This window comes from Rhipicephalus microplus, chromosome 6 (genome assembly GCF_043290135.1).
Source record: "Rhipicephalus microplus isolate Deutch F79 chromosome 6, USDA_Rmic, whole genome shotgun sequence".
Classification (NCBI taxonomy): domain Eukaryota; kingdom Metazoa; phylum Arthropoda; class Arachnida; order Ixodida; family Ixodidae; genus Rhipicephalus; species Rhipicephalus microplus.
This window is the reverse complement of record NC_134705.1, coordinates 195,602,229-195,622,184: the sequence shown is the minus strand read 5'-3', so window position 1 is coordinate 195,622,184 and position 19,956 is coordinate 195,602,229. Positions and strand designations below refer to the sequence as shown.

Below are 19,956 nucleotides of genomic sequence, written 5' to 3'. Positions count from 1 at the left end.
TCCAATTGACTGAATATCTTTGAGTTGCTTAGAGACAAGATGTAATTCCAAAATTAAATGGTAAGCTTTTGGTATTTAAAGATAAATACGAACGGATATCACACAGCCCTTCAAAAAAAAGTTGAGAGCTTTTAGAGCTGACACATAAGCAACACCTTGTAGCTGCACTGCATGCCACTGAACCAACCAATAAAAACATCAAACCACTCTAAAGCGTAGTATGAATAATCTGGCTTCAGAAATGCATACATTTACGGTGATTTCCCTTTGGCTCACTTCAAAATTCGCACAACTTTTCATCCGCTGTGTTTCAAATAATCGTGAGTCAGCCGTATAATATGTAAAACACGGCAAAAATGAGAGGACCAAAAAAGGCATGTTACGAGAAAATAACTACAGTCACGTCCAGCGTGACACCATAGGAACTCACTAAGCCATTGCCTGTCCTGCGAAGGTATGCCTTTTGAGAGGCCTGATAAAATAAAAAGCCGTAAGACTACTTGTATAGAGTCAATAGTAACTTTGAAAGTTTTGCATTCAGCATGCCTAAGGCCCGCCAGGTATTCTGGCACGCTTTTGCAATGCTTGTTTAATGTTACCTTGCTAATGTTAGCTTTAATAAAACTTCTAGCTAAGGCGAGTGTTTGAGGAATGAATCACTTTCTTAAGTACACAATGAAGTCATAAAATGTGATTAGAGGACTCTTTAAATGCTGCTTAAATAAAAATAAAAATGCTGTGCAGTTACACTATTTCCTGGCAAGTGCCAACAGAACTTGCGACACCGACGAAACCACTTCAGAAAGACAAAAACACTGCGCGATCGCAGCGAGTTGATGTACCGACTCGTAGCGGTGACAAACACATCGTAGGGAAAAAAGCTAGCTGCTGTCATGCGTGTTGCATATTTTGACACGTCAACAATTTCTCGCATTAGACATAAATTACAAGAATGAAGAAAAAAAAATGTACGCGAGAGATGCTTACAAGTGTGGCACATGAAAGCACCAAGGCACATCGCAGGAGGTGTCCATTTCGTTGATGTGCCAGCCAGACAGAAAATAACAGCACATAAGGTCTTGTCACCAACTACTGGAGAAACATCCGTCTTATGAGAAACGTGGAAATTAATGTTGTTCTTGACTGTTGAGACAACACTTGGCTTCGAAAATTCCACAGGCTTTCTTTCTCTCGTAGCAACAAGCACGACGATTCGTGCGTCGTCGTCGGCGAAGCCGTTGCTACGTGCACAACCATTAACGCACACACGCACGTCGAAGTCTCTTGGGGGAGTTGCGATAAGTCAGGGGGATCGAAACACAGAACTCCGTTTCAGATCATGCCAAAGCCTTCGGTGCCTTCGTTAATGGACAGCCTCAGGGCCCTCTCAAATTGCTCGTACGAGTCGTAGTCGGGAAGGCAGAGCTGGTTGAAACTGCAAGTTACGGAAGAGTTGGGTAAGTTCGACGAATCAGTACAGTAACCATTTGTGAGTGTGGGTGAGGGGTAAACTATGCAGTTAGTTTTCTGTGCAGGCAGTATAAGCTTCAAGTGTGAAAGGAAAGATTGCATGCACGCACTACCACATGGCTCTTCAAGAATATCTTCATAAAGTTTCACACAAACCAGGATTAAAAGAATTTCATTAGACTCGGTCACACCAAGAGACAGCATAGGAATAGCAGACAAATTATGGCCGGCTAGTCCTAACAATGAAGAACAAATACACTCAAACCTCGATATAACAAACTTCGACATAATGAAATGCTGGCTATAATGAAGTAAATGACAAACAGTCTTCAATAGGCATAGTGTTAGGAATAAACCTTTATAACGAATTTTTGGATATAATAAAACTTATTTTTCATGTAAGATGCAACTTTGTTATAAGGCGGTTTTAGTGTAGCGCGTGCATTAAAAACCCAGAGAGCAAGCATTCATGACAGATTCTTTCTCTACGTAAGTGTTGCAAAGATTGCATTTTCAGCACGCAACCATTCTTTGGACAAATTTTTTGAAACTTTTTTTCACAAATTATCTTTAGCAGGTAGTTGGAAATATTCAATATACTTGCATATTAGTGTGTTTTCTGAATGCTGTTCTAACACAAACAGAGAGGGGGGGGGGGGGGGAGAATGAAGCAATGTTACAAGAAGGCCCCGTTGCGGTGATATAGTGGCTAAGGTACTCGGCTGCTGACCGGAAGGTCGCGGAACCAAATCCCGACTGTGGCGGCTGCATTTCCGATGGAGGCGGAAATGTTGCAGGCCCGTGTGCTCAGATTTGGGTGCACGTTAAAGAACCCCAGGTGGTTGAAATTTACGGAGCCCTCCACTACGGCGTCTCTCATAATCATATGATGGTTTTGGGACGTTAAACCCCACATATCAATCAATCAATCAATCAACGTTACAAGAAGCTATTGTGATGGCTAGTAACTGGCGAGTTGGTCAACACTCATTTTTGCGCTGTTTGTATAACTTTTGGACATTGTAGTGCTGAATCGGAGAGGGTGCACTGCTCACCATGTGTGTGCTGTGGGCAGACTGCCGAAAGTCGGAGCCGCACTCAGGTGGAACCGCGGATTTAGCTCGGCGAAGCCCCCCGGTGGCAGCTGCGAGCAGCCGGTGGTGAACTGGAGCAGTCGTGCCATCTCCTCCTCGGTGAAGTTTGACACTGCCGTCCAGAACCAGTCCAGCACCTGCACATGTGCCGGATAAGCTATGCCTTTAATGCAAAGTGTTTTTTTTTTTTTTCTGCGTTCAATGAGACATCACAGTTCGTCGTGAAGAGTTATACAGAAAACACAGGTGTAAAGAAAATAAGACGGCTTGCCTTTCTGAACTCGAAAGAAAAGCCGCTGACTGTGTGATTGGCTTTGAAGTCGGCTATGCTGAACTGGCCGGTGCCGCACATCAACAGCTGCAAGGACAGAAAACAGAATACAAATGGCGAATACTCATTCAGTTCTCTTTATTTTTCTTAGATTGTCACTGATTTGCCTGAACTCTGGCGCAGTTCACGAGCAGCTCTGCCTTGCTATTCAATTGACCAGTACAACTGGCAAAGCATGCTTATAACTATTCATTTCACATGGAGTAGGCATGCATATGAATTCACAGCAGTGGTTACATGAGTAGCAATATAGCATTAACGCATCAGGTGCCAGACCGGCTTTTGCACACGCACTGAAATCGGTGCTCGTACACCGGAAAAGACCAGTTCACTGAACTGCAGTGCAAAATGATTTGAAAGAACCTTAGACGTTTTAAAGAACTTTTTACGAGTACCTGCTGCAAAAAGGGTGATTTTTGTCCCTTTTATTTAGTTTAATTAACATTATAATTACTACACCATACTTAAAAGCAAGTATTCTTCATCACTATGCTTTCCCGGACCCAATTGTTGCATTTGATTGCATCTAACAAGGTAACAACTCCCTGAAAAAATTTTTCATCTTTCATTCAAAAAGTATTTAGAATCGCTATGCACTACCTTATTCAACAACTCTGGCATTTTTTTTTACTCAATGTAACCATACGCAAGAGCAAGACGTTCATGTTGCAACCAAGAACAGTCAAGTCTGTAAGCCAAAAGCAAATTGATTCGTACGAGTAGATGTTGATCTCACATTAGGTCTGAATCATTTGGTTGAAGCAATGGTTATACGTAAGGTAATGCAAATAACAAGGGTACTGATGTCTATGTGTAACTTATGCCGAAAAAGAAAAAGCCCATCCCTGAAAACATGGGTACCTCAAGCTCATTCTCGTCGAAAATGCAGAGCAGGTTCTCTGGGATCAGCTCGTTGAGTCCCTTGAGGAAGTGTTCCACTTCCTCCCGCACACTGGTCGCCAGCCGGTACTGTGCCAGCGCGTCGAGGTACATCAGTTTGTTCTGGTTGGTGACGCGAATCTTCGAGCCACCAGGAATGAGCTCGGTCGTCTGTACATGCAGAGACAACAGTACACGATAGGATAATTATCGACTATGTCCCATTAAGAGAAGTGCCATATCATAACACTCAATGTCAGTGGAAAGTGGTACACAAGTTCCATTATTTTGCTATGTCATTATAAGAGCCAATAGCCAACACCAGCGAGTGGCCATCATTAGCCAGTGCTGCTGTTACAAACATTGTCGGCTTCAAAAAACAATACGCTTTTTCTTGCAAAATTGGTCAATAATCTACTGTATATTTCATATTGGTTATACTTTTGCATGACAGTTGGTAAATTTAAATTAGAATTACTAGAGACAGTTTTTTTCTTTCATTTTAGTACTCAAAAGCGTTTCTTCTTTATCACACGAACCAAGAACATCTTCTCAAGTTCCAGCTCAATTCCCATGGAATGGCTTACTCAAATATAATTTAGGAAGTGCGAAAGTGAGATTTCATGCCGTGCTATATATTCATTTGGATATTTCTTATGCAAACAACAGAGGGAGTAACAGACATTTTCTTCTGATTTACATTGATATATGCAGATTTAGTAATCATTTTTTTTTATATTATGAAAAACTAAGTGCCCACTATGCATGGCACTACATTTACTGACGAGGAAGAGGTGGGATATATTTACAGTGAGTATTTCAAGGCACATGAGACAGAGCAAATCCGCATACAAAGACAGCCTTCATTTTGTCACATGCTTCAGGACATTTAGCTAACTGTTTCCAGGCAGTACAAGTTGTATTGATGAGCAAAGATAAGCAGTGCCTGGAAGAATGTAGACACCTGTCAAAGAAGGAGCTAAAATATGTCCTTCCCAAAAACATCCTATGATGACAAGTGATAATACCATATACACTCAACTAAGGGTCGTGCTTGTGCAAGGACCTTTCTCCCTAACTTGGCAGTCAAAATTTTGATAGAAAAAAAAAAACGCCTAGCAAACGGCCGTGTCGTTACGTCTCGCTTATGGTGCATTTCGTGGGAGCCACCCGATGGCAGCAGTGTGGCGTGAGGTGTCCACAGAAGTTATTGTGAAGAGCTTGATGGTCACTGGGGTTTCCAGTGCCATGGACGGCACTGAGGACGATTGGATACATGAGCGTGCGGATGACCCAAGCAGCTGCGACAAGCCAAGCCCGATCAGCGCTACCAGTGAAAACATCTGGCGAGAATGTCCGCATTTAATCTCGTTTAATCATGCCATATACAGCATGATTAAACGAGTTTTTACATACGTGGCTTGAAAACTGAACAAAAATTTCTCACTTTAATGGAAGGCCTGCACCACATCGAAATCATAGAAAAAATAGCGCAGCCCTTACCCGAGTGTATACGGTAGTAGCATCTCTGGTACGTGGCAGTGATCGTTATCGGCGTCAACTCAAACTAGAAGTGCTAAAAGCAACGAAGCTTTTAATCACCTTCAAGAGCTGCCCAGAGCTGGTGTACTCTTCTTCAGAAAAATACAGCTCCATGTCATCTACGTCGTTCTCCAGAATGTACTTTATCTTGGTCACGTACAGGTCTGGATCGTCTTGTTCAAAGTACTGGTGGAGGAAAGTATTAAAAAGAAAGGAACTGTACATTCGGTGACTCTGCCTTTTGCCTAATATTGTTCTAACTGCAGCGAAGGCATCAAAAGTCACATTAATATAATGTGTACTATAACACTTTTACAATACATGTCCATCAACATATATTGCTAATAATAACACTTATGAGCAAGAAATGTTTTCATAAAATTGCAGACATAATGTGTTTATTCTCGCTTTTCCACTTTTTGTTCACATGTTTTTTTAATTGCGTGACTATTCAGTGGAATATGTCCGTACAGTATACTTTGTATTAACTTGTGATATGTACGGCCTGCGTGCTGAACTGTCGTAGGAGTAGAAGCCTTTGTCAGGCCACATGGCCTTTAGCTTCTGCTTCCTTTCTGTTATAAACAGAAGAAATAAAGTCAATTCAATTCAATTCAAGAATTGATGAGGTTTGATGTCCAAAAAGTTCACAGGTGCAAGGTATGTCGCAGCATTACTACTTCTACATACCTAAGTAATTAATTGCCTAATTAATTACTATTAGAGATCTAATTAAGCCTCTCTAAAACATAAATTACTTAACCAGAACAACTGCTTCCAACATAATTGACTTTATACACCCCACCCCACCCCACCCAGTTCCACTCCACCCCAGTTCATCTCTTGTAAACAGAACTCCCGTTAAATGAAACATATTTTGCTGGTAATTCCAGGTGTAGTCTAATGAGACTCTAGAGTAGAATGAGATCTCAGACTTGAAATACATGGGCATTTGTTATTGCTTATATCCATTTCCAGAACTGAAAATCACTGTTTTAGCACGGCTCTCAGAACCCATCATGTCAAACAAGTTGTCGACGTAACAATGTCTTCAGTAAAATGATACTCAACAGCAATGTGCAGCAAAATGAAGTTCAATATATAGATGTCCAGTCAGGAAGCACGCACAACTGTGCAGGTTGCCAATGATGGGGATATGGTGGTGCCATAGCGGAAAGCTTGGCGTGAGCTCTGACCCAGCAGGGTACTTCGACGTAGGATTAGCTCAAGCTTGTGAGCGGGGTCTGTTACACTTCCATAGATACGCAGCCACTAAGACCGAAGATCGATCTCACGGCTTCATGCTCGGCAGGACAAAAGAAGCAATGTCATTGCGTGGGTCAGCATTCAGTACACTAAACAAGACTCCCTTATTTAAGGAGACTGCACCGTTTTGTGAATGACATGGCAAGCAAGCAAAACAGTCATATACGAGTCTGGATTGCAAGTGGGTTACCTTGTAATGAACCCTGAGTCCGATGAGCTGAGCAAGGAATGACCTGGAGAAGCGAGCCCTGACTAGCTGCCTGTAGCCACTGCCTAGCGAGGACTCATAAAGGCACTTGCTGACAATACGGCCGGCGTACTCGTAGTGCTTCAACTTCAAGTGAGCCGGTCTCCGTGGATTTGGGTGAACCTGCAGGTTTCCAGCAATCACAAGTGCTAACGAGGTGCAATGGTGCTTACAGATGTCCTACTGAATGTACATTTCATCGGTCATCACATGCACAAATGCATTTATAACAGCTCTGAGAAAAACATGATACACTCAAACCTCGATATAATGAACTCCAACATAACGAATTACATCAGTTATAACGAAGTAAAGAAAAAATAGCTCTGTAATAGGTACAGTGCTACAAATAGATTTTTATCATGAACTTTCGCATAGAAAAAAGCATTTTCATGGCATGTATGACTGTTAAAAAGAGGCTTGAGTATACTGTTCAATAGCTAAAACCTGTACACTACGTATGACGATATTTTACATAGTGCACAGTAAAGACCATGAAACACATGGTACTTAATGGCCAATCTTTAATGAAAACATTTATATGCAGATACAACGTGTCAAAGTCTTATGTGGCACACTTTGTACAGCTGGAATGAGAGTTCTGTTACACCCACAACACGCAAGCCATTTGTCAATCACAGTTTAAGTGTAAACTCAAACTGTGATTACAGGGTACACCATATAATGGTGGCGACAAGTTCGACAGTTGCTGAGGCTAGCATTCCAAGCAATCAATCAAACTGATTCGCTCTCAAAAATTAATTTCCTCTGGAAAAATAAAAATTAAAGGATAACTTATTGAGTAATTGACAGATTGATTGAGCTGATATGTGTAGGCATACTATAAATGCATCGTACTACGATAAATACATCCTTCAAAATACTCCAATAGAAAGTTTCTCCCTAAGCATAAAACGTAAACCCAATCCAACCCAACTATACCGGAGGCTGGCCTAACCAAACTAATCCTAGGTATCTCAAACTGGGGCTAGCATAAACCCTCCCTATCAGATACTGCTTTATGATGGACAGTTTTGACAGTGGTTTAAATGTAATGACTTGGCCCTCGGCTTCAGATGTGTGCAAAGGTTCAACTGGGTAATTATAAGCATATGTTTCAATTGAACGAGTGAAGATTCTTGTGAATGCGGTGTTTTTGCTGACCACTCACCAAGCCCTGCTTGTCATTCTTGAACCGGTGAAAGAGCTGGTTTTCAGGGTCGAAGAGGGCAGAGCAGAGAATCTCAAACCACTCTCGACGAAGCCCACCCCAGTCCAAACCTTGGAACGTTAAAGAGAGACAGTTTTGGAGCCTCTCAATAAGCAGTGGCAAACAAAACAAAAAACTGATAGACAGCATAATCATTACATTGACGCTAAATGAAGACTGCATTATTGTTAAGCAATGAATAGCTAACATTAGGTGACAGTCAGCGAACATTAGCTGGTGGTGGTAGCAAGCAAGTACTAAATAATTACACAAATTTCTTTTTAATTCTCGTGGGGTTCTAGCTTTAAGTGACATTCAGATCTAACATGCTGAAGAAGGATAAAACAAACAGAAAAGGATGAAAAAATTGATAGCGAGAGCCAAAAAACTTCGACGTCTTTGTAGATACTCTGGATTGTAGTTAAACAGAAGTTTGTGCCCGAATATACACTCATACCTCATTATAACGAAGTTGCATCTTTCACAGAAATAAGCTTGTGATATCCAAAAATTTGTTATAAAGGCGTGTCCTTCACACTATCTATTGCAAGACTATTTTTCATTCACTTTGTTTTAACCAATTCGTTATATCCGTGTTAACTTATCGACATTTCAGTTACCTCCTGTAAATGTTTGATAACACACGGTACGAGGAGTTTGCAACAGTTTGTCGGTTGGTTTATGAGGCCTGTCTCAAGAAAACGATTCAGGTTAAGAAACATGCCATAGAAAAGGACCCTGGGTAATTTCAAGCACCTGGGGTTCGTTAATTTATACCGACGTAACACAGCATATGCCCAGGCCTCAAGCATTTCACCTCCATCGAAATGTGAACACCAAGGCCGAGATCAAACACGCGCATTCCGGGCCAACAGCCATACAATGTAACCACAGCAGTGGCTGTTCTAAACGGAACCTCACCTTGTTCTCCCACGAAGGTTATCTCAAAGCTCTTGCACCAGTCACTCGTGTTGAAGTTCTTGGTTGCCTTCATCGACTGCGACAAGAATGAAAACAAGAAAAAGTCATCTTTGGTACAAGTTCAAGCACTTCTTCCTGTGGTCCTACACGAGCTAACGCGGGATACCATTCCAATAGCTTCTTCTTGTCATAATTTGTGCCATGCACATGGAGGCCCTGAAGTATCTCGAAATGGCCAACAAAAAGCGGTGTAATTCCTAATGGTGATGGAGGCGGAAATGTTGTAGGCCCGTGTGCTCAGATTTGGGTGCACGTTAAAGAACCCTTGGTGGTCGAAACTTTCGGAGCCCTCCACTACGGCGTCTCTCATAATCATACGGTGGTTTTGGGACGTTAAACCCCACATATCTAATTCCTAATGGCATTCTGCATCCCATAGTACAGTATAAACCCGCTGGCTTTTGTTTTTTCTGCACCACTGTTGTGCATACAAGGTTGGCCTTGCTGGCATGGCGAATGTGCAATGCCGTAAGGCAATGTTACCATTAGGAGCCAGTGCCTGAATAAGGCAGAAGCAGCTCCTTCGCTCTTGGGTAGGTAGAGGATACAACATGAAGGTCTCAAAATAACATATCAAATCGCTTTACGTATGTAACAACAGAACCATAAGAAATGTGCGGTACATACTACATATGGTTTTTTGCATCACACACAAGTTTTATTAGCTCAACGTTGTTGCAAAAAGAAGCTATCAAAATTATGAATAACAATGTCACATAGCAAGACACACACAGATCAGCGAGTTAGATATACAAGATGCATTTGCATTCATGTAAAGTCGTAAATCATATGTAGTTTTGATGCTGTGCACATCCAATGTCTCCGTCTCATCCTTGGAGAAAAAAACGCTTGTTAAAGGCCAATGGATCTCAATGAAATTCACTGGTTACATTTCTTTGCACATTTCTGTCATTTATGTCAAATTACATGCTTGAGAGATGCGCTGATTGTTTACAAATGAATTTTAAAGATTGCCTTTAAACGCTCACCTGGCTTGCCAGAATTATTGGCAACATTGTCTGGTGATGTTATCTTTTAAGTGTCAACGGAAGTGACGCAGCCGATGGTATCACTAACTTTGACCTCTACAGCGTTTATTGTGCTGGCCGTGAGGTGATGGCGGTGGTTTTCGGCATGCGAAAGCTTTCTTCCTTTCTCTGAGGTGTTTGGCCGGCTCGGCCTGGCGCGCTCGTCTGTTCCGAGTGCCAGCTCGTCCCGGCTTTCACAATTTTCATGCTCCACGCCGGTGGGTCCAGCATACGACTTACGGTTCTTACCAAATAGTACGTCATACGTAGAGGCGCACTAGGTTGGGTTTCGGTACCGCGGTTTTCTGCTAATTAAAAATTATTTTGGAATTTTCTGAGCATTTGAACTATCGTGCTTGTGGTGAGAATATCTCAGGTACATAGAAGTGCCACTACCCTGACATGGTCCAAAAATCGCCGGAGTCTGCCTTTAAACACTGATGCGACGGATGACTTACGGAGTCCAGAATCTTGTCTCGCGACACCTTCAGCTGAAGCTTGTCGTGGTAGTGCTTCTGGTGCAGCTTACGCACCTCGTAGTGGAAGAACTCCAGCTTGTCCTTGAAGGTTTCCGATCCACCTGTTGAGGCAGTGTTTCGTTGTTGATACATTGTTGAGGCAGGTTTTGTAACAGCTAATATGCAAACCTACTGCGGGCCGAGTAATCAGTACTGCTATAGCTATAGTGTGGGCAATGTAAGACAAGCAATTATGACAGTTGCCACTTTTAAGAGACCGCACATTGAGATGAAATGGTAACAACGTCGTGTTTTGGGTTGTATACAGTCCCTAAGTGCATTGCCTTTAATTGACTGGCAAAATGTGCAAACAAAGGCTGACGAGCATAACTACTTTGCCAACAAAGTCACTGAGAAAGTTCAAATTCAAAGTCAAATCTAGTGGGTGTATTGTGATCAACCTGGCAATATCTCTCTTTTACAACATTTTTATTCTTGATAACCTCGTTTCCATCCTATCAGATGCTTTGCATTAACACTGAATCAGGCTGCCTCATCATCAGAAAACATTAAGGTAGCTGTTTCTTAGCGACTCCTCTTTCTCTCTGTCTTTCTTTTCAAATCAAGTTCTGTCATTAAAACAGTCCTGTTCGGGAAGAGAATGTAGTCCTACTGACCAATATTCTTCAGCAGGAACTGAGTGAAGGTGGCCGCGATGACGTCCCTTTCCTCGCAAACCATTTCGACTTGCGGCTGGCAGCCATCGTCCACAACTAGCACGGGCTCTCCTTCGTGGTTGTTGCTCCCCTTGAATTGAAACTACGACCGAGAAAGCACAGACATGAAAGCGCTCATCAGAATGTTTGAAGTTTCGTGCATTATAGCGTGCATTACACAGGGCACATTATATGCAGGGTAAAGTGAAAACATGTAAATTTACAGATTAAAGTGGTTCGATGAAGAAAAGAAGACAGCATCCAGTAGTAATAAGACAAAAAAAATGTTTACACAGCCTCGCTGGCCTTTCAGGTCTCTCCATCAACGTTGTAAATAGTTTTGCTAACTTTGCAACACGCACGTTCAGGGTAGTTGGTAATCCACGATTTTTTCTTAGAGGTGTGTTAATTTCATCCATGTTTCTCTCCAACCAGGCGGATGTCCGCCAAACTCTCGACTATAGGAAACTCCTTATGTGTCTGCTCAAAAAGGTGTTTAAAATTTTCACAGAGACAATCAAAAGTCAGGCTAGGCTGCATTGATGTTTCATCATCTCATCAATCAACGATGCTCTCTTTGTTCGTCGTAGTAATATCAAGGCAGTTCAAAAAACCCCACAAAAAAGTAAGTGCTTCTGCCGTGAACTAACTTGCAAGCACTTATGAACAGTTATGATCGGAAAACTGAGCAAAAGGGATGGAAAGCACTCAACTACAATGAAATACAAAACACAGGGTGAGGTGCAAAATAATCAATATTTACTTTGCCATGTCAAATAAATTCATTACAGGGTCAGGTTGAGGTATCACACTGATAAAAAGACATTAAGAAGTAAAAATCTAAGTTGATAGACTTACCTTTGTGCTGGGGCAGAGTCGGAATGTGATGAGCCGCTTTGGAATGATCCTGAGCACGTATTCCTTAATCGTGAGTTGCTACAGGAGGCAAACAAGGAGTCTAGTTAATATGAGTGCAATTAAGTCAACAAACACCAGCTGTTCAACTAGAGAAATGCTTAGACTATGGTTAACAAAATGAAATATTTAGAAAAACAAAACAAGAGATTTGTGGTAGATTTCCTTTCGGCAGACCGTTGTAGTGTGCGAAGCAATTAATGCAGTGCGAGGCATGCATTACACATTTACTGACAACATCCAACACCAAAAGATTACATGGTGTATTCGCAACAACAATTGCAAATTTCTTCTCTATCAGTATGTAACGATTCTAATTAAGCTGATGACTGTATACATTGTAATAGCAATTTAAGGCAAACATCTATTTGGAGCATATAATCCCACACAAAGCGAGAATATAGCTTTCCTAAGCTTTTCGTGTCACGTAAACTTTTGCTCTTGGGTGTACAAATATTGCTTTACATCTATGCTGGTTTTGTGCATTAAGGTTTCTTGGACATTACGTGATGTTCTTAGAGATTATTGTTGAATGTCGAGCGTAATTCTAGTGTTGATCACAGTTCTATAGAATACTTCATATGTCTTACTTTACATCACCAATGACATTTATCGCACTTTCACGCTTAAGGACAAGATAAACATTGTAGGTTGTGCGATTCTCAAATCTCGCAGCTCACCTTTGGCGAGATGTAGACAAATACTTTTTTGGGCTTGCTTAGTTTCTCGCAGTTCATGGCTATCAACTTGGCTTCGTACCAAATGTTGTGGCTTTTCTTGGCAACATTTTTCCTGACCAAAGAGGTGTCGCTTTCTGCGTAATTGCAGCATGAAAAAGAATCACAACAGCAGTTCTGGGAAAATTCAAATCTACGAATACAAACACAAAGCAATTTTCGCAACATGGGCATCGTAAATTTGATACTGATGAAGCAGTGCACTAAAACACGAGTAAGTGTTTATGCTTGCATGACAGAAAAAAACAACAAAACAACAGCGCCGTTCTTCATGTGTGCATCAATATGACTTTTGCTTAATAGCACTGCTTTATCAATACCACGCCTCACCAACTAGACCAATGCTTCATATTAAATATACCTCGTTTGTTTTGAAAACTGTATGACGTGATAAGAATACTAAAAGGTTAACATTTAACTCTATAAACTAGATTACTCAAGCGTCACTGAAGCACTTCTCAGTAGATATGACGTTAATGGAGTATACACATGTACATAAACAAAAACTACTGCCATTTTTGAAATTTTTTTGCCAGCAGTGGTCAGACATGGAAATGCCATATTAAAGCTTTTATGGCACAAATTGAACTTTTATAAAATATTGGACAATCGCTTATTGATTATTTCAGAACTGTTGCTAACTTAAATAATTATGAATAAAAATGTAAAAAATACCTCTCAGTTTTTTGCTCTAAGAACGTAGTAGTATTGTTCCAGAAATGCACATAATGAACTGTTACCGAAACTAAACCTGTATTTTTCGTTTTTTCAATAGTATCTCTTTTAACACAGTGCAATGAAAAAATTCTGTATTCTGTTAGGGTAACCTGCTAAAGACAGAAGGTTATATTTCTGATACTCAATTTTTAAGACGCCAATGTTCACACTTGTGCCTTTTCGAGCCTTATGAAGGCCACACAAACAGGTTAAACTGCGTTGGTAGCAGCGACGTCGAGCGACACTCACTTGAAAGCACAATGACGTGGAAGTCTCCATTGCTGAGGCTGGTGCCCCGGTAGGAGACGTTGACCTGGTAGCAGCCGACCTTGTCGAGCACGAGCACTAGAGCGATTCTCGAGTTTTCCGGGTGGCTCTCCCAGTGGTAGCAGGACGTGACCGGTCTGTTAGAACTGACCTGCAGGTTCCAAACAATTCAAAAATTCGAAAGGAGTGCGACCACTTTACTTTTGTTTCAGCAAGGAAACTCAACTAGAAATGTTGCTTCTCACAGCAGGCAATTATCTACAAAGGTAGTTATCTGAAACAGGTCATTATCTAAAAAAGTAGGCCACTGTATAGCCGCATCAGTATGGGTAAATGCAACATTAAGCACTCGAATTACTTGAAGGATAAATAAAGCAAACAAAGGCACAAAATATATTTCAGCATTTATCACACAACAGAACACGACGACGGAGTGAAAAACAGACGAAGACAAGTGCTATTGTTTTTCATTGGGCACAGGATGCTGAAATGGGATACCAGACTGTCTAACCTTTCATTATTTCACTAGACGTATCTGTGCAGTTGGCATTCTCTCATAGAAGTTGCTTGATATCAGAGAACAACACAGCTAGATTTATAACGTGCAAATAAATAGAAGTATTTCAAGACAGCGACGAAACAAGGAATGGTACGCGACGCAGCCAGTACCTCGATGATGTCAACGCTGTACTCGTCGCTGGGGTCGGCGGTAGTGTCCACAAGGCACGCATTGTTGTACTTGTCCCGGGGCTCCAGGAACAGGTGGTGCGGTTCGTCCTGGGTGCACACCACAGTGCAGCTGTGGTGGATGAAGCCCGTCTTCTGAGGGTCCGGACGACCTGGTTGCGCGTGGAGGGAGAAAAAAAAAAATGTAAAGATACAGGAGGCCCAGCCCAATAAGTGAAGCTTGGTATGAGCGTGATTAAACTACTATTCTCTTTCTTTCTTTCTTTCACATAGTGCAATGCTCCCTCTTATCTGCTTCTTTCCTTCACACCGGGAACTGCCCATTCGTCTGCACGCTTCAATGACAACAGGTAACACCCTAGTCACCACAGGCAACAACAACAGTTTTGCATTCCTATCCAGGCAACAATTAAGCGCGGCCACGTGAAATGACAGGTGACCTCCATAAAAGCTGGAACAGCCATACCAGAAACAGCTGATCACCAACAAGCGTACTACAGAGAGAGAGAGCATCAATTATATTGGAAAAGGGAACATACAACTACTACCCGTGCCACACGGGCTTGGAAAATGACATTTGGTGGCGAAGGCCTTCAGTTCCCGAATGACATTCGTTTCGCCGGCGCTGCTACACGTCCAAAGCGAATGACATTTGACTTGATGATGTCGATCACACCACCTTCCAAGTGAGCATTGAGTGAATAGCAATAAAAAAAATTAAGAAGCATTTACAAGCTTCATACACATCAGATAATCATCAAATAAAGAAATAAGCGTATTACGCGGTCCTAAGTTTTAGTTTCTTGCTTTGTTTTACAACGTTGCAGCCGACCGTAGCAACCTAAGCCAACACTAGTCAGATCCACAGCGTAAATAAACACTAAAATTGACAAGCGTTTTATTATCAATACTTTATTTTCTTCGTATAACTTTCAAAGCATCTTTTTAAGACTTTAGTGCAAATAAAAGACGGGAAATTTCATTTTTAGCTCAATATGATTTGTTTTATATACTTTCAGGTAAATCGCACTTCGCGAGCTGTGTCGTCGAGAGTAGGCATTTCTCAGTCAACTGAGTTCTGGCGAAGGCAGTTGGCGGCGAATGGCATTCGAATGGCATTCGGATGAATGCCATTTTGTTCGCCCGTGTGGCACCGCGCGAATGGCAATAAATCTGAAGGCATTCGGGGGTAAATGCCATTTTTTCTGCCCGTGTGGCACGGGTATACGTGTGTGACTGGCTCATTTTAGAGGGCCGCATTTTTTCACTCTTGCCGACGCATGATTTCTTGCATGCGACACTTTTTTTTTTGTTTACGTGCGCGTGCACGTGTGTGCCTACTGCACCCTCTGAAATATGCGAACTACAAAGGCTTCACATAAAAACAGTTTCTGCCATGCTATTGTGATAGACTGAATAAAAAAAATTGGCCCGAATCTACATGTTACACTGTTAATGTCGAAAGACAATAGTCTTGCGTCTGGAGAGAGTGAACAAAACGTTTATTTGATGTTCTGCGCAAGAAAATCGGTGAATCGTATTCTGAAGGCGCTGCGTTAAAATGCCTCAAGCGTGTAACGGAGGCGAACAAGCACATCTAGGCACGTTATACACGAGCGCCACCTGGCAGTTATCTTCGAAAACGAAGGTGTGCGCGACTGCGGAGAAAGATGCGCGCCAGTCTCGGAGGTGATAAGGTGTAGAACGCAAAGCGACCGGCAGCTGCCACCACTGTGACGTCATAGCAAAGCGTTCGAAACACCTTTTTGAGCATCGCGTTGCACTGTCAGCGCAGCGCGATTAAACGCTACATTCCTTAGAGTTACTTGTGTGTGCCTTTTGTAGTATAAAGGCAGACATACAATACTTCGAAGTGCTGTAATGGCACCTCAAATATGCGCAATAATTGCTTTTTAATTGACAATCGCACAACTGTGAACGCTAAACCTTGAGCAATATTGGTGGGTGCTGCGGATGGGGTTGGCCATTTAGTGCCGTTTGAGGTATCGTTAGAACGAACAAACAGACAAATGTACAGACAGACAGACCAAATTGTTTCGTCGAAGGTTCCCAAGAAAGACTATCGTCTTTAAAAACTGATTATCTGAATTACATAGTACTTATAAGGTGACATTAGTACTCATTAGCCTACTATATATTTATCAATAATTAGGTTACTAAATTTACTATAAACAAGACTGCCACTGAATGAGGTATTCATTAACTTTTTAATTGTTTATCAAGTTGCTCATCAGTGACATATTTACTGAATTTATGACTGGTACAATGACTATCATTGACTATATGCACGATTATTACTCATTTCTTATATATATTGTGGTCCTTAAAGTGCAAAAGTAAAAAAAAATGAACACTAACACTTCATATTGTGACTTAATGGTGATGTTTACATTTAAAAAATTCAATGCAATCTATTTGATTATAATGATTTTACTTTTTTTTCAGCACTTTCCAGCTTAATGAGTTCTTACATGCCACACGACTGGTGTATATTGGTATAGCGGTCAGGTAACTTGCTCATGGAAGCGAAATTATTCCTCAATTTAGGATATGTTTCATTTTCAAACTTTGTGCTTTTTAAAAGAAATAACCTGGCTTTGTCAACAGATCTTTGTCATCTGATTGTCATGAACATGAACACGTAAACATAAAATAAAATTTCAGCAATAAAAGACCCCTAAAGAAAGTTGCACAGCCACCTAGGTCTTTTTACTTGAACTGAATTCAAAAGCATGAACACTTAGGAGCTAACATTGATGTTGTGACATCACGTTACCACGGAGCATCATATGATGGCGCTATGATATGATGGCATCGTGTGATGATGCAGTTGCAAGACGTTGTTATGGCGTCAGAACTTTGTTACGTGATGACGCCATGATCATGTGATCATCATGTCACATGTGACCTCGAAGACATTACATGACAAAGTCGCCATGATATCAATACCCGAAGCCTTCAGCTGGTAATTTTCTAGTTTTCTTACCATCAGGTAGCAACACTGTTTACTGAATGGATGTGCCTAAATTTTTGCTTTAGGACACTATGCTAGAAAAGCTTTCTCAAATTTTTCATCGATTTGGATCTAACCCGCTGAATTCACACGCATTTGTGTGATAATTTTAGATGTACTTTTATTTTTATAGAACAGTATGTAGTTCTTAATATGTCATCTATTCCATGTGCCATTTTAGGCACTACAGTTTGCCTAGACTGAGAAAGTTACAATATAAACAAGCATATTGGAATAATCTGGAATGAAAACTGTAAACAAGAAAACATGAATGGATATTCTAAGCATATTTAAACAAAAGTTCTGGTATGTTGATAATTTGTCACAGAAATCTCATGCACGCATTCATGAAATGCGCTCATTCACGAATGTCCATATTGTAAGTTATGATGGGTTTAGAAAATTCGTTCTTGTTGTGTTGCCTTCAGTTCACATTCCAGGTAATTCTGATATGCTTATTTACTTGGTGACTTTCTCAGTTTAAGAAAACTCTTGCTCCTAAAAAGCATATAAGTGTCTGACATGTTAAGGAAGGCATAATATACAAGAAAAATAATTATGAATTTAAAGGGACACTAAAGCAAATAACAATTTATGTCAAAGTGAAAGCCCAATGTATGACAACATCTAAAATGACAATATTATCAACAGCAGTGCCCTACTTACCGAGAAATTAAGGTAAAAGCATGAGAACACATGCACTACGATAGGACATTTGCAAAATGAACCCTATTACGTCAAACATACCGCCTGCAACTAATAACTAGTAATCGAACTAGCTGCATTAAATAAATAACCTTCCATGTATCGAGAGACGTAATAAAATGCTGCTTGTTCGTTTCTGTTTGATTAATGGAAAAATCAACCGCCAAATGTTACTATGGGGAATGGTGTGAGTGGTTAAAAAGTCCAATTTTCAGTTGGTTAAACTGGACTGGTGGTGCCATATAGCGGGGCCCAGTTGAACCAAAACATGTCTGCCATCTTGGAGCCAATGGCAGGTTATTGTTCATTGACCATTGTTGATGCTGTGGCTCCCGCTACTTTCGTTCTGCTGTTACTAGTGTCGGCAGCCACAATGTAAAGCCGGGCAACATTGTGCACAACAACAGTGACGTGACACGTTCCGCTTTTGACGCAGGCAACTTGAAGTGCTCTAACCCAATGCAGACCACCAAAATGTGATTTTATTTCAAAAGAAGTACTGGCACAAAAGTAACACCAAGAGGTTTCTGGACCGATATTTCAATAATCAACATCAACTTAATAGTTGCGTTTAGTGTCCTTTTAAAATTTGTTCACAAATACGCAAAAACTCGGAAAGTTTCCACTCAATTGTTTTAAAAATTTTAAAAATTTGAAGACCCATGTCACCATAAAGGGCCCCATAACAAATTCTAGTTAGACACTGGCAGTTGTGTGTTGAAAGAAGAGCATTACGCCATAAGAATTTTTTCAGTTGGTTCATTACGAGCAGAGAAAACCAGTATTTTAAAGCGGTGCAAAACCACAATGAGAGGAGGCAAGCTCAAAACCCTTGCTCCTGATGCCGCGTAGCCTTCGCAAGCCAAATCTCTTCCCTATCCTTTCCACCATGCGAGCAAACAGCCACATGCACATGACGTTTGCGAGTAAGCCTGACTTCCGAGGATATGTAGTCTTCTATTTTTTATTGTATGATATTGCCAGTTGAAGTTTGTATTTGCCCTATAGACATTGTATAACCTGTATATATTATATGACATTGTACTTGCCATTTGTTCATGACTAACTTCATGTACCACCCTGCTAAAATCACCAAAGGTGATTGCAGTATCTGTAAATAAATAAATAATAAATAAATATGAACAGTGTTATTTTGCTGACCAGCGTTATTTTGTGGTCTACTGCCTGTTTCTGCTGGATGGATGCCTCAATGCTTGCTCGTTTGAAAATGCTGGTTTAGATATGGAATAGATTAGCATATTGAGTACTTGAACGTGCAGGACTATTAATTTCATTTAAAGAACTGGCGTCTGCTCTATGCGCAAACCGCAGGCACCGTGGCTGCGGGAAAACAAACGCATGCAAAAAGCAGGCACATAGCCCTGCATTTCCTTGCAATTCACGGCAAGAAATGAAAAAAATGCACACATTTCTTTTTTGAGTTTCATAGTTTAACTCAAGTTTTATTCATCTATTCAAGCAACAAATTACAAAAACTACACATGTGTGAAATAATTTTTGCCCTGTCACGTGCTACTGTTGGGGACGTCAGAGCACAGTCGTCTATGTAGACGACCAACGTTACAGCACTACCGTCTACCTAGGGCAATTCCTACGTATATGGCATGCCCTGATTCTTTAGGCACACACCCTTGAAAGGAAAAGCAAGCAG

At 41.0% G+C, this 19,956-nt stretch overlaps 1 protein-coding gene across 1 annotated transcript in view; it reads right to left on the bottom strand.

The window, feature by feature from the left end:
* Nucleotides 1–869: 869 nt before the first annotated feature.
* The window catches only part of LOC119166823 (apoptosis-resistant E3 ubiquitin protein ligase 1), an 89,193-nt gene continuing 70,106 nt past the window's right edge, over nt 870–19,956 (bottom strand). The window contains exons 7-20 of the mRNA XM_075867447.1: nt 14,528–14,697; nt 13,841–14,009; nt 12,818–12,951; nt 12,081–12,158; nt 11,184–11,325; nt 10,507–10,628; nt 8,961–9,036; nt 8,001–8,110; nt 6,773–6,952; nt 5,377–5,502; nt 3,757–3,945; nt 2,836–2,922; nt 2,526–2,701; nt 870–1,435 (exon numbers count right to left, since the gene is read on the bottom strand). Of these exons, the coding sequence (XP_075723562.1) occupies nt 1,333–1,435; nt 2,526–2,701; nt 2,836–2,922; nt 3,757–3,945; nt 5,377–5,502; nt 6,773–6,952; nt 8,001–8,110; nt 8,961–9,036; nt 10,507–10,628; nt 11,184–11,325; nt 12,081–12,158; nt 12,818–12,951; nt 13,841–14,009; nt 14,528–14,697 (1,862 nt within the window). The 3' untranslated portion in view covers nt 870–1,332. The remainder of the gene's footprint in view (nt 1,436–2,525; nt 2,702–2,835; nt 2,923–3,756; nt 3,946–5,376; nt 5,503–6,772; nt 6,953–8,000; nt 8,111–8,960; nt 9,037–10,506; nt 10,629–11,183; nt 11,326–12,080; nt 12,159–12,817; nt 12,952–13,840; nt 14,010–14,527; nt 14,698–19,956) is intronic.